Raw genomic sequence first — 14,388 nt, forward strand, 5'->3', positions numbered from 1 at the left:
GGAGAAAAAAGTTGAACGCAAACTTAAAATTAATCACCGCGCAATAAGTGTTAGGAATACTCAGCAGGATTGGCAGCATCTGGGGAGAGAGAAACAGATGAAAACTGACAATGAGTCACATTCAAGTTAAAATGTTAACTGTTGCCCCTCTACAGCCGCTGCCAGTCCCGGTATTCCCAGCATTCTTTGTTTTCATTTCAGAGTTCCAACGTCTGCGGTATTTTGCTGTCATACAAATCACCATGTAACGAAGTGACAAACTTTAGTTTATTGAAAGAACCATACAATAAAAATCCTGAAATATAACCAACCACAAATAAATACAAAATGTTACACAAGGATGGTTTTTAATCAGTGCATTCACTTATACTTTTCAAAACTTTGTACAGAAAGTCCAAATACAGGTACAAGACAAGGAATAAATTAAGTCAACGGCAAAATGATTATCAAAACAAATGTAAAAAGCAGCAATATGTAAACTAGTTTTCACCCAGAATTAAAATGCTGTAAACAGGTTTTGCGAAGGGGGACAAAATCAGGAGTTGCACTCTGTTACACCTGACAGATTCCCTCTTTAAATACTCAGATAAACACATTAATGATGGTCTTGTATTCTGACTCGAATGGATTTTAAAAAATGGATTTATCTTTTTGATGCAACCATCAATTCACGCGAAACAGAGTGTAGATGCAAACTGTGGCTTTAATCGACTAGAACAGTGCCTGCCTGCGACTGCTTCTGCTCTTTATACCTCCCCTCAAGGGGAGGAGCCAGGGCGGAGCCCACAAAGGCACCAATATGATACATCACAGGTAATACCTTACAATGGTCCATAGGTGGAGCCCTCAGGGGCAACAGTGTGGTACAGTTACATATATGGTGAATGGTTACTGCAGTACGTTCACCACACTTTTCTCTAACGCCGATCTGCAATTAGAAAGACAAATGCTTGGTTCAGTCTTTTAGTTTTGCCCAGAACCAAGCTAGTTGCTTAGAATGAGCTTCGGACAGTGGTCTTCGTATAAGATAATGTCAGTGGAACCCAGGTTGTTAGTAATGGTTGTGCTGGGATATAATACAATACAGCTTTCAGTAATACTTCAGTTGTCTCAACTGATTATTCAGTCAACTGAATTTATTACATTTTTAAAAATGCCCAATTCTCAATGTCTGTGCTTCCCCCATAACCGTGGACCTACTTTATAAATCTAAAGATGATTAAAAAATTGCAAGTCAGATGCAACAATCTTTATGGGATGCTGTGGGTCAAAAGTTTATTGTTCTCAATTTTGAAAAGGACGTTTTGTCAGCATTTCACTCAACAGTTATCGTTATAATAAAAACTGAAATTTTCTTTTAAGAAGACAAAATTGTTGCGCCTGCATGCACTGACACAACTGCCCGGAATCAGAGGAAACAATCCCATTAAAGTGCCGAGGGATCCACCCAATTCCACTTCCAGTGACTCAGGGCTGTAATACAATTCTACTTTTAATAGCACGGTTGTGTCATAATTCCTGTTTTGGGCTGGTGATGTAGCCATCACAATTATCTCCTCACAGCTCGAAGCTCATGTCAGGCGGGTAATGTCTACATTTCTGGCTGGAACTTCCTCGTGTCAGACATGGAACCGCAAGCTAATGAAACAACACCCCAATATCATTCCAACTCTGGGTGTTACCTCGTGGGCTGCTCTTCCATGCATGAGGCTAGTGAATGAACCCTCCGGCTAACACCTCTTCGCAACACACAAAATGCAGGCAAACACTGCACGTTCGCTCTTCCCAGCAAGGTTTTTGCTCCATCTGCTCAATGACCTCAATATACACAACAACATTGATAGTATATAAAAGGATAAACCAAAAGATCATGACTGCCGTTGCAGGCAATGCAGATACATGCTTCTCTACCAGAATGGAAAAGCCACGCTGTCTTCTATCCCCTTCCCAGAAGCTGGCATTTGGAGTGAAGACAATGAATTCAACACCAATTCATTCTACATGTTTGAACAGATTGCGTATCCGCACTTCTTGAAATGCCAGGTTCTGTTTGAAGCAACACAGCTGTTGTAGCACTCGACAGAAGTCACACTCTGACAAAGAGCAGTGAATTAGCAAAGAAGTGTGTGTGCTGCTAATACACAAACTCCAAGTTGAAAATCATCAAACACCACCCCCCTTCCAGTTTAAAAAGAGGGGAAAATTACATCTGAGGTATGGGAACACAGCAGCAATCTACTTGTGAAGGTTGCTACAATGCATTCTTTTATTATACCTTTAAAAGATAAATTAATGCCTCCGACACAATGGGCTGGATTCTCCGGGGCCCCAGCCGCGTGTATCTCGGCCGTGCGCTGTTCGGTGGTGGTGGGATTTCTAATTGAAGCCCCTCCACATCGCCGGGAACCCATGGGCGAGGATGCGTTGCCGACGGAAACCGAGAATCCCAACGGCTGCAGATTTCCGGCCATTAAAACCCTTTCCAATATTAGAACGATTGGGAAGTAGAGAAAGCTGCATTGTCCATTTTGACCAATTTAGAAGATTTCGTTTTCAAGTTCCGAACAGTGCTGGCTTTGGCTTTAACCCCTTCCCGGTTAACCTGACTCAGTTTACCACCCTGTCTTAGAAAAGTTCAACTTTTGCAGGGACAGTATCCATGCTGCTTGTTCTATGGATTATGTAAAACTTTGAGGTGGTTTCAAAAATTGTCCTTTTTATTTAAAAAAATTGCAGAAATTAGTCAATGTTGACTTTCCTGTTAAACACGGGTTGAATTCTTACTGTGAAAGTTCAGAACTGTCTGCCCATCATTGTGTGCTTGCTGCCAAATTAAAATACACCTTTTAAAAAAAGTACCAGAATTGTCTACGAGTCATGTAGTTCCTCATTACTGCCATTAGTGTGTGTAGGTCATAGAAATAGCAAACCCTGTTTTTGTTCGCTTTGTATGGCTGAATATTACAGTGGTTCTCCAAGACAGGAGGTTTCTTCTTTCAGTTCCACAAGAGGGCTCTGGTTATCCACAAGATGCAATTTAAAAATAAATCAACAGGAGAACATGCAACTTTTGTCAGAAACGTGGATCTTCCAAGATAGGGAATGTCCCTAAAGGACATTTTGAGGAACTACCCTGTACCAGCTTTGGGTGCAGTTTTCGGGTTCAGAGTTTAAAACAACATACGACAGAATGTAAAGTAACAGGGTAGTGTGTAGCGTTTCAGAGGATGCATATTTCAGCTGTCAGCAGAGCTTGTTCTTTGAGATTCAACTTTAAAAATGAACTTGGCTCATTTTTCACACCGGCCTTTGTGCAATTTCCCAGTCTGCATTCGGATAGATCCCACTTCTTACTTTGCCACAAATAATCTAGAATATTTGGGAGAAGGAGTTCTTTTTTTCCCCCTTAAATGATCTTTGAACTGGACTTGTGCTCCTCGCCCTTTGCATTGACTCACCGGTGAGCAGCTTCTGGATCTCCCCATGACCTTCAACAAACTCAGTCACCAACCTATTTAAAAGAAAAACAATGGCATTTTGAGACGTGATAGACAGCAGCATCTCTTTCAGACTGTGATACGTATCTTAGCGGTTTATTATCTTCGGTTTAGGGGTCAGATCCCCTTTAAATTGGCCAGACGAGGTACGCCATATGGATGGGGTTAGATTGGTGGTCTGCTGAAGCTGTGGAGGCCGCTATTTCTGTCTTTTGAATTAAACTCGGGCAGCTTCCTGCCATAGCTGGTTTGATAGAAGTACCACAACACAATGCTGAGTGACAATTATTCCGTGTAAAAATTCTTAAATACAATCCACTTCCACTACTCAACACCTTTAGGTACTCTCCTCCAGGCACCTAAGAGGGTATCGCCAACCATCGCCTTCTACTAGATTGGTGTATAAGATCATAAGACATAGGAGCAGAATTAGGCTACTCGGCCCATCGAGTCTGCTCCGCCATTCAATCATGGCTGATAGTTTTCTCATCCCCATTCTCCTGCCTTCCCCGCATAACCCCATATCCCCTTATTAATCACGAACCTATCTACTGGGCAGCACAGTAGCACAGTGGTTAGCACTGTTGCTTCACATCGCCAGGGTCCAGGTTCGATTCCCGGCTTGGGTCACTATCTATGGGCGGTCTGTGCGTTCTCCCTGTGTCTGCATGGATTTCCTCCGGGTGCTCTGGTTTACTCCCATAAGTCCCGAAAGACGAACTTGTCAGATGAATTGGACATTTTGAATTCTCCCTCAGTGTACCCGAACAGGCGCCAGAGTGTGGTGACAAGGGGTTTTTCACTGTAACTTCATTGCAATGTTAATGTAAGCCTACTTGTGGCAATAAAGATTATTATTATTATCGCGGTCTCAAAGAAACTCAGTGATTTGGCCTCCACAGCCTTTTGCTGCAATGAGTTCCACAGATTCACCACCTTCTGGCTTAAGAAATTCCTCCTTATCTCTGTTTTAAAGGATCGTCCCTGTCGTCTGAGATTGTGTCCTCTGCTTCTGGTTTTTCTACAAGTGGAAACATCCTCTCCACATCCAATCTATCCAGGCCTCACAGCATCCTGTAAGTTTCAATAAGATTCCCTTCATCCATTTAAACTCCCAACAAGTACAGACCCAGAGTCCTCAATCGTTCCTCATATGACAAGCTCTTCAATCCAGGGATCATTCTTGTGAACCTCCTCTGGACCCTTTCCAAGGCCAGCACATCATTCCTTAGATACGGGGCCCAAAGCTACTCAAAAAGATGGCTAAAACATCCTTAAAGATTTTCAGCACCTACCTTAATATAAAATTATCAGTCAGAAAGCAAATGGTTGTGTGCTTTTAAGTTCAAAAATTACCTTTTCAGAGAAATAATTTAGTGCGTAAACTATTATTCAGGGAACTACATTTAACTAAATATTCAAACCGAGAGTAGCCATTCCTTTGTAAAGACCTGCAATGACCTTGTGTCATTATACTGCACATCTACAATAAATTATTGCAGGATATGTATGTTTCATTTGAAGACCTATATAGTTTTGGAGTGCAACAAACGTACCCCATCTTCCTCATCAGTATTCAAACCAACCTGTACTTTCACATCACTTTCTCTCGGGAGTAAGTAATTTCCCAGGGAGGATTTTTGTTTTAGTGTCAGGATCCTGATGCCAGTATCAAATGTGGATTCCGACTGCGCACTGCATTGGAAACAATCACCCAGCAAGGGGTTTTCCAAGGAACAGCCAACTAATGGACAGAAGCCATACTCACTGTCCAATTAATAATGGTGGGTGGCCTGCCAATATGAAGCCCTCCCACATCAAGACGCAGGGCCGATTTACAATGAAACACATCATGTCTAGGGCATCCAATCAGAGGTTGATTACTCTCTGCATTTTCTGCTGATAGGCTCACTTTGGGCCTAGCCTATCAGCAGCAAATGGAGTGCAAAATCAGATTCTGATTGGATGAGAACCAAAGAGCCGGAACGTTAGCAACACCTGGCAGCAGACGTGCGAGACCTCGAGATGGGGCAGAGGCGTGGTGTGGGGAAGCAAAGGTCTGTGCTCACAGCAGAATGGACACTCCTGCGACCCCCCCCCCCACCCCCCAAGGGCCAGCAGCAGGCACGTGAAACCCAGAAGCGAGGGAGAGCTGCAGCAGCCATGACAACGACGGAGCATGGGAGAGACAGACTGCCCATGGAGCGAGGTGAAAATTGGAGAGTATGAGGGGTGGGAAAGAGAGTGTGAGGGCGTGGCAGGAGGGAGCGTGCGTGAGGGGGTTGGATTGCAAGAAGGGAGAGTTTGTGAGGGGGAAATGAGTGTTGTTAAAATCCATGATCAGAATCACATCTTTACCTTCATTTTGACAACAGGTAATTTGGGATTCAGCAATGCAATTATTCATACAGACATGTTTTAACAAGTGAAAAATCAACTTGTGTATTTTTGTGGCTTCCGCTTTTGTGTTCAGTGGGAGAGGAGGGGTGAGGTTGGAGGGGGGTAAGAGGTGAAGTGGGGGAACAAGGGGCATGGAAATGAAGGTGAGCAGAGGTCCCCAATAAATGTAAATCTACCTCTGTTCAGAGGTCAGGGAAAGAGAGGTGGGCTCCTCGAGACAGAGGTACCCTTTGCTCACTTTCAAACATTTTGTAAAGAAAAATGGCCACAGTGACCAGACGACCATTATGCAGGGCAGGTTCCTCAACAGAGCGGCCTGCGGTTACATTCGTAGCCATCTTTCAGCATTGGCAATAGAATGGGAAGTGGTGGGGGGAAGATTTTAAAGTATTCTGGAGTGTTGGGTCTGCTGCTGAGGGATTTCTCCTTTCACTGCCCACCTTTTGGTCAAAGTAGGTGGCCTATTTGCTGACTAGAAAAATTCAGTTGGCATGGGTAAGGGGCCGGTTTTGTTTCAGTTAGCTACTTGTGAGCCCATCAACTACAGTTAAATGGAAGGGAAAGGATAGACTTGTGTATGTAGATGAAAGGAACCCACTTGTCTGGAATGCGTTGGTATAATAAATAATACATTTTGAGCAACCTAATCTCATAAAACAGATTCTAGGCTCCAGAACTTAAGTCATTCATTTCACCATTACTACCTTTCCATTTAGTTAAATCATGCTACAAAATTCAGCAAATTCTGTTATTTTTAATCTACTTGGAATTTCAGGATGTTTAGGAAATTTGAGGACTGCATTCTACTATTGGTCAATATTTCTTTAACTTGTAATTATCCCTCCCTCCAGTTGCTCCGCCTGGACCTGTAAAGACTTAATTACCTGCAAAGACTCGCATTCAATGTATCATCTTGCATCATTGACTTGGTCTATATATATGTTTCTGGGCCCACCTCTTCATTCACCTGAGGAAGGAGCAGTGCTCTGAAAGCTAGTGATTCGAAATGAACCTGTTGGACTTTAACCTGGTGTTGTAAGACTTCTTACTGTGCTCACCCCAGTCCAACACCGGCATCTCCACATCATGGTCAATACTTCTGCTAACCTCAAATCAGGCTTTGTCCCCTTTCCTCACCTGATTTTGGCCATTTGAATTTCCGTGACATCTTTTGTTTATTCCCGGAGCTATAAGCAATTGGGGAGGCAGTGGTGTAGTGATAATGTCGCTGGTCTAGTCGTCCAGGGTGACGCACTTGGGCCACATGTTCTAATCCCACCAGGGCAGATGGAGAAATTTGAATTTAATAAATATCTGGAATTAAAAGTCTAACGATGACCATGAAACCATTGTCGTAAAAACCCATCTGGTTCACTAATGTCCTTTAGGGAAATCTGTCGTCCTTATCTGGTCTGGCCTATATGTGACTCCAGATGTGGTTTACTCTTAAATGCCCTCAGGGATTGGCAATAAATGCTGGTCCAGTCAGCGATGCCTACAGCCCACGAACGAATAAATAAACAAGGTTCCTGTGATAAGCATTCCATTTTACACCAGCTTCATTAAAATAATGGAAAGTGCTTGGGGGGGGGGGGGGGGGGGGGGGCAGTGGGGGGTAGGGCAGCAATCATTAGATACAATCTACTCCAATAAGAAAGCAAGGCTATTCTGTATTCTGGCTCCACAGCGAGTGCAATGAAAATTTACCAAACTGATTCCTGGGATGGCAGGACTGATGTATGAGGAGGGATTGAGTCGGTTAGGATTGTGTTTGCTGGAGTTCAGAAGAATGAGGGGCGATCTCATAGAAACCTATAAAATTCTAACTGGACTGGATAGATGAAACAAGGATGTTCTCAATGGCGGGGGTCTGGAGCCATGGTCATGGCCTGAGGATTTAGGACAGAGAGGAGTGGGAATTTCTTCACCCTGAGAGTGGTCGGCCTGTGAAATCTGTTACTACTGGAAGAAGTTGAAGCCAAAACAATGTATGTTTTCAAGATATAGCACTTGGGGCAAAGGGGATCATAGAATCATAGAATTTACAGTGCAGAAGGAGGACATTCGGCCCATTGAGTTAGCACCGGCCCTTGGAAAGAGCACCCCACTTAAGCCCACACCTTCACCCTATCTCCATAACCAGCAACCCCACCTAACTTTTTTGGACACTAAGGGCAATTCCCGTACCAGCCTCCCCGGACAGGCGCCAGAATGTGGCGACTAGGGGCTTTTCACAGTAACTTAATTGAAGCCTACTCGTGACAATAAGCGATTTTCATTTCATTTCATTTCATTTATCATGGCCTATGACTTAACCTAACCTGCACATCTTTGGACTGTTGGAGGAAACTGGAGCACCCGGAGGAAACCCACACAGACACGGGGAGAACGTGCAGACTCCGCAAAGACATTGACCCAAGCTGAGAATCGAACCTGGGACCCTGGAGCTGTGAAGCAACAGTGCTAACCACTGTGTTACCGGGCCGCCCACAATCGAAGGATATGGTGGGAATGTGGGAACAAGTTACTGAGTTGGATGATCAGCCATGATCATAAGAATGGCAGAGCAGGCTCAAAGGGCCGAATGGCCTCCATCTGTTTCTAGTTATATGTTTTTATCAGGAATTTACAAGGGCTAAACTTGGATCACAGAGCTCTTTGTCCAAGGTGATAAGAAAATAACTGGACAGTACCGGAAATTAAATGGAAAAACAAGTAGTCTTTAGACCAAATGAATAGTTTCAGCACTGACTTGCTACTTTCTTTAAGACAACTTGTCTTTATCAAAAGAGTGAAAAGATTCAGCATTTGTGCAATGAATGTTTCGTTTAGAAAATGATCATCATATCACACTGGACATTAATAATGCATTTCTCTGTGTTTTCTTTGTGGCTCACAGCTCTAAATTAATGCCAATTCTGCAAAAATATATTCAGCTTGGAAAAGCAATGTTCTTTTTATTAACAACAAAAACAGAAAATACTGGACAATCTCAGCAGGTCTGACAGCGTCTGTGGAGAAAGAAAGGAGCTAATGGGCGGGATTCTCCGTCCCGCTGCACCCGTTTTCTTGTACGGTGTGCCCCCCGCCGGCAGTGCGATTCTCCATTCCGGCATGTTGGCCAGTGGGGTTTCCCATTGTGGGCACCCCCACACCATCGGGAAATCTGCAGGCCTGAGTGCGCTGCCGGTGAAATGGAGGATCCCGCCCACGGAGAATCCAGCTGTATGTTTTGAGTCTGGATGATTTTGTCAAAACGCGAGAGAACTGGAAATAGAATGAGAGTCAGGTTGGCTACAGCGTCAGTGATAGGTGGAGATTGACAAAGGTGTCATGGACAAAAAGACAAAGGGAATGTAAATGGGGGTGATAATGACTGAGAAGGGTGCTGGTTACGGCAGATTAGGAGATCAGAACGTGTTAATGGCAGGACAAAGGTAAGCAGTGTGCCAAAGGACAACTAGCATCAGGAAACAGACGGCCCAAGTGAGGTGGGGGAGGGGAGGTAACGGTGAGGGAAAAGCAAATCAGTGGAGGAAATTAAAATAAATTGATAGAAATAAAAATGGGGTGAAGGTGGAGGAGAGAGCTCACAGTCTCAAATTGTTGAACTGAATGTTATGTCTGGAAGGCTGTAATGTGCCTAATCGGGAAGATGAAGTGCTGTTCCTCCAGTTTGGTTGGGAATTATTTAACAGTCGACATCAAGGTATGGATTGAATTCTCCTGTGGAGATGTTGTTGGCAGCAAGACAACTGGGAAAATAGGGTGGAGTCACGTCAAGATGACTCCCTAACACATTCTTGCCTCTGGAGGAGCCCCCTGAATTGGGAAGGGAATAAATTTGGCTCCATTGAGATGAACAATTACGCCACTTAATGGCCCAATTAGAGACCATTTTCTGATGGAGGCGGGATCTTCACGCCACCCACCCACTCAATGTTGTGTGCAAACCCCAAGCTCTTGAGTAGTGGCCTTCCAGCCTCCTCGGAGTTGGTGGCTCCAGGGTTCAATGAAGCTGCCACCAAGACAGAAGATCAAAACTAGTCATGCGGAAGATTTCCCTCTCCACACAATGGCCTTACACTGCTGTGGGCCTCTTCAGTTAAACATAGGCAGGATGTACCAGATGTGCTCTCAAAAGTTCCCTACCTGTCTCTCCCGATGAGGCTGCTGGTTGGACATCGCTGCCTGGCCTCCCATTGGGTCTCCTGCTCCCCTAATCCGCCCACTGTCCTTAATTGGACAGGGTTCTCCGAGGCAGCTTCTTAATTTGTTGCCTCCGGAAAGATTGCAAATGATATCCCACCACAGCCACTTCCAGGCTCTTGACCGGGAATTGAGGCTGACATTGGTTGGATCGTGAACTAAGCAGGAAAAGCCAGCTCAATTGTTTCAATTTTTTTTAAAATTCTTTCACAGAATATGTGGGTGTCTCTGGCATTTGTTGCCCATCCCTAATTGCCCTCAGTTTCTCAAATTTTCATACAAAGGTTGACTAGCTGGAATATAGAATGCAGTACCGTCATTGGCCACCAGAGCTGAGTTGATTACAAAACTTAAGGGGGCAAAACTATTGAAGAGGAAACATATTGAAAGGAATGGAAAAGAGCAGGGAAACGAGATCTGTGTAGACAGCATTGACAAAGGCACACAGCATGAATCACTTCCTTATGCGTTAATATTTCCATGATTCCCAAACTCCTGTTAGACATACAATACTTGTCAGCTCAAATAAGTATCATCAAGAGGTTAAAGCTTTTAGTGCTTCCACAACCCAGCAAGGCAACGTTTAAGAAAACACTTCCTTATTGTAGAAATGAACTTGTACATACAATCCCACAAAACCGAACAAGCAGCTAATTTGTTTTCTGGTGGTTAGTACAGATTGAATGAGCTGGTTTTCTGGTGGTTAGTACAGATTGAATGAGTTGGATTCTCTGGCCTCCCAGCTGCGTGTCTCCCGGTGGCGGGAGGCAGCGCGCCATTTGCTGGTGGTGGGATTTTCTGCTCCCATCGCTGTCAATGGAAATTCCCACTGAAGCTACCCCACGCCACCTGGAAACCGACCGGCAGTGTTGCTCTGCCAATGGGAGCAGAGAATCCCGCCACCAGTAAACGGCTGGAGAATTCCGGCCAATGTTGACCAGGGATATCCAGCTGCTTTCCTTCAACTAGTGCAATGGGATGTTCCCACAGTGACCTGAGCATCAGAGTTAAGCTGAGGGACTTCCGCATCATGGAAATGTTAAGCTTACATCATAGAACCATAGCAGCACAGAAGGAGGTTAATTTGCTTATCATGCTGTGTAGCCCTTTCAAAGTGCGATCCAATTAGTCTCAAATCCCTACTCTTTCCCCATTGTCTGCCAAATGCTTCCTCTTCCAAGTATTTATCCAACTCCCTTATGTAAGTTATTACTGAATCGACTTCCACCATCCTTTCAGAGAATGCATTTTAGATCGTAATAATTGACCACATAAATGCTTTTTGTACCTCTGGTGCTTCCACCATAAACCTGGGGCCTCTGGTTACTTGTCCCTTCTGCCAATCGGAATGCTTTCTCCTCACTTACTCGATGAAAGATTTTCAAAATTTGGAACAGTTCTTTCATATCTCCCCGTAACCTTCTCTGCTCCAACGGGAACAATCCCAACCTCTCCCGTCTTTCCACCTAAAAATGGAAGATCAGCATCCCTGGGACCAATCTTGTTCCCTCTCCAAGGCCTTCCCTTCCTTCCACCAGTGTTGCTCAGGATTGAGCACAATACTCCGGCTGGGACAGGTTTAACTTTTGTTGGTTGAACTTCACTTCCTTGCTTTTGTACTTATAAAGTCTCAGATCTCATATATCCCTTTTCTTCAAAAGCAACAGGCTTTTAAACTTGGCTTGTCACCTTGAAAGACTTGTAAACATACAGACCCCAGGTCACACCCGGTTAATGGCAGCCACTCATACCTCTAGGAGCTCACCCACCATAACCAATGGAAATCTGGAGGAGGAGGTTGGAGATGACCTTGGAAATGGAGAGAAACTAATGGGGGGGATCCAGAGCGGGCGATTCTTAAAACTAGAGCTAGGCTGTTCACAATATACCCACTTCATCACACAAGGACTAGTAGAAAATGGACTAATCTGATCTCTTCACACATCTTCTGTACTGAGTAGTCCGACACTCCGTATGCTTCACCTGATGCCTGTGCCTATGTATTTACATTGTGTAGTCATATGTCCTATGTTTTTTCATGTATGGAACAATCTGTCTGGACTGCACACAGAACAATACCTTTCGCTGTACCTCGGTGCACATGACAATAAATCAAATCAAAATCAAAAAAACAGTTTGGGGAGGCGGTGGCGCCAAAGTAAAGTCGCTGGACTAGTAATCCAGAGGCCCAACTAATGATCTGGGGCATATGGGTTCAAATCCCACCACAGCAGTTAGGGTGGGGGCGGGGGGGGGGGGGGGATTTGAATTCAGCTAATCAATCTGAAATATAAAGTTAGGCGTGGCAATGGTGACCATGACAATGGCTCACTAATGTCCTTTAGGGAAGGAAATCTATTGTTCTTACTTTGCCTGGCCTACATGTGACTCCAGACCCACAGCAATGTGGTTGACTCTTAGCTGCCCTCTAAAATTGCCCACCAGGCCACTCGGTTCAAGGGCAATTAGGGATGGGCAACAACTGACAGCATTAAATAAAAAATTGAGAATGGACCAACTGGAAATTTCAAATCTCAGATTGCTAGTTTGTAGTTAGGCAAGAATAGTACGAGTTATTGAACCAGGTAGACACGTCGAGTTAAGATACCCGTAATCCATTTGATTGGCTGAACAGACTCCAGGGGCTGTGGTCTGGTCCAGCTCCCCCATCAATAATCATGTTCTTTGTTTATTTGTAATCGATTGACAACAAACAGCAACAAAGCCCTCAGAGATCAAGTAGGTGAACAGCAGTACCAAGCCAAGAGTTGATATTACAGAAATGGATCCAGACATTATGGGATTTTACATTTGGTGCAAACATAGACAGCAAACTCGCTGGTGTTTCTCTATTCTTACCTCTTGCTGGCTGGCTGAGTACTTTGGGCACTTTATCGAGACACTGCTGAGCAGGGCTTTACAATCCGTGGGCTCATCGCAGGTCATTTCCATTGAACCGGTGTCCTCTGGCGCAGGCAAAACTTTCTCATCAATTAAATTCTGCTTCTGCTCAGGAATTTGAGCAACTCGAAACCTGGTACAGTGAAAAAAGAAACAGAGAATATTTGGAAACTTATGTTGGATCATGAACTGATTTTAGAAGTACCACTTTGAATTAGGGTTATTTAATTATGATTTTATTAGCCAGATATTCAAATGATCCAGACAAATGCATTGTTATGATTTATATGTTACACAAAAAAAATCTTCAAGCTTGTTTTACTGGAAATATATAAATAATGTTTTCTATAAACAGAAAATGGCCCAATTCCAATCAGAACAGTTCAACAAAAAAAAAAACAGAACGTCCAGTCAGCATATTTCCTGTTTTTAATTTATTTTTCTGAGGGATAAGATGGTTCCTGATGATGAATTAATGTAATCAGTCCAAAGTGGAACACTTGGGACAAAGGATTTTGGAAAGTAAATTCCTGTCCTTAGTAATAGTGTAAAAGGACTTGGTCCGGCCGACCCTGTTACTCATTGCTCACTCACTGAGGGATGAGGGCGGAATTATACAGGATGCTGTGGTCCCTGTGTCATCCCTCCCCACCCCCACCAATTAAATCTCGGAGGATGTAATGATGCACTTTCACAGACTTCATTAGAAACATTCAAAACTGTATTAATAAGAATTATTCAGCAGACACATGACTGAGTCTAGGTCCCTATCTGTATTCTGGCTAAGACGGGACTCCACCCCCCTGGAGTGATTACCCACTCAGTCCCAATTGGTCCCCCAAGCCAGGTGCTCCTTACTCTGCTGTGTTGCCCTTAAAGGGTCAATCATCACAAGAGGGGGAGGGAGAGGAGGGGCGGTGGCCAACCCAGTGGGAAGTCCTAATTCAGATAGCTGTCAGTAAATCTATATACCGGTAACACCTGCAGGTGTAGTGGCTACAGGCTTAGGAGATCAGGAAGCGGGCTGCAATGGATCCGCATTTTGTAAGTCTTGGGGAAAGGGGGGGCATCAAAAGGCTGGGGACCAGAGCTTGAGAGGAATTGAGGGATGGGGGCGACGGAAAACATGAAGGAGTTGGGGGGGGTGGGGGGGGCGGGATGGGGTGTGACTACACCTTGGGTTTTCTCCGATGGGCCCAGGTAGCAGGTTAAGGAGGGGCTACCTCAACCACCAGCACACGTAGGGAAATTTGCCAGGCTGGCCTTTGGCGTGGGCCTCTCACAGTTATATACCGACATTAATTACCCACTTAAAGGCCTCAGTTGGCTCTTAGCAGGTGCACGCTGCTGATATAATTGTGGTGGGGGAAGCGGTGTAGAC

At 44.4% G+C, this 14,388-nt stretch overlaps 1 protein-coding gene across 4 annotated transcripts in view; it reads right to left on the reverse strand.

Moving 5' to 3' along the window:
- Positions 1 to 248: 248 nt before the first annotated feature.
- relt (RELT TNF receptor) overlaps positions 249 to 14,388 on the reverse strand; it is a 77,270-nt gene continuing 63,130 nt past the window's right edge. For 2 of the 4 annotated variants that reach the window (XM_038818509.1, XM_038818510.1), the window contains 2 exons: positions 12,966 to 13,140; positions 249 to 3,511 (listed from right to left, as the gene is read on the reverse strand). In XM_038818509.1, coding sequence (XP_038674437.1) covers positions 3,500 to 3,511; positions 12,966 to 13,140 — 187 coding nt within the window. In that variant the 3' untranslated portion in view covers positions 249 to 3,499. The remainder of the gene's footprint in view (positions 3,512 to 12,965; positions 13,141 to 14,388) is intronic. The other 2 variants (XM_038818512.1, XM_038818511.1) reach the window with 2 other exon arrangements.

Source organism: Scyliorhinus canicula, chromosome 14 (assembly GCF_902713615.1).
Source record: "Scyliorhinus canicula chromosome 14, sScyCan1.1, whole genome shotgun sequence".
Taxonomy (NCBI): Eukaryota; Metazoa; Chordata; class Chondrichthyes; order Carcharhiniformes; family Scyliorhinidae; genus Scyliorhinus; species Scyliorhinus canicula.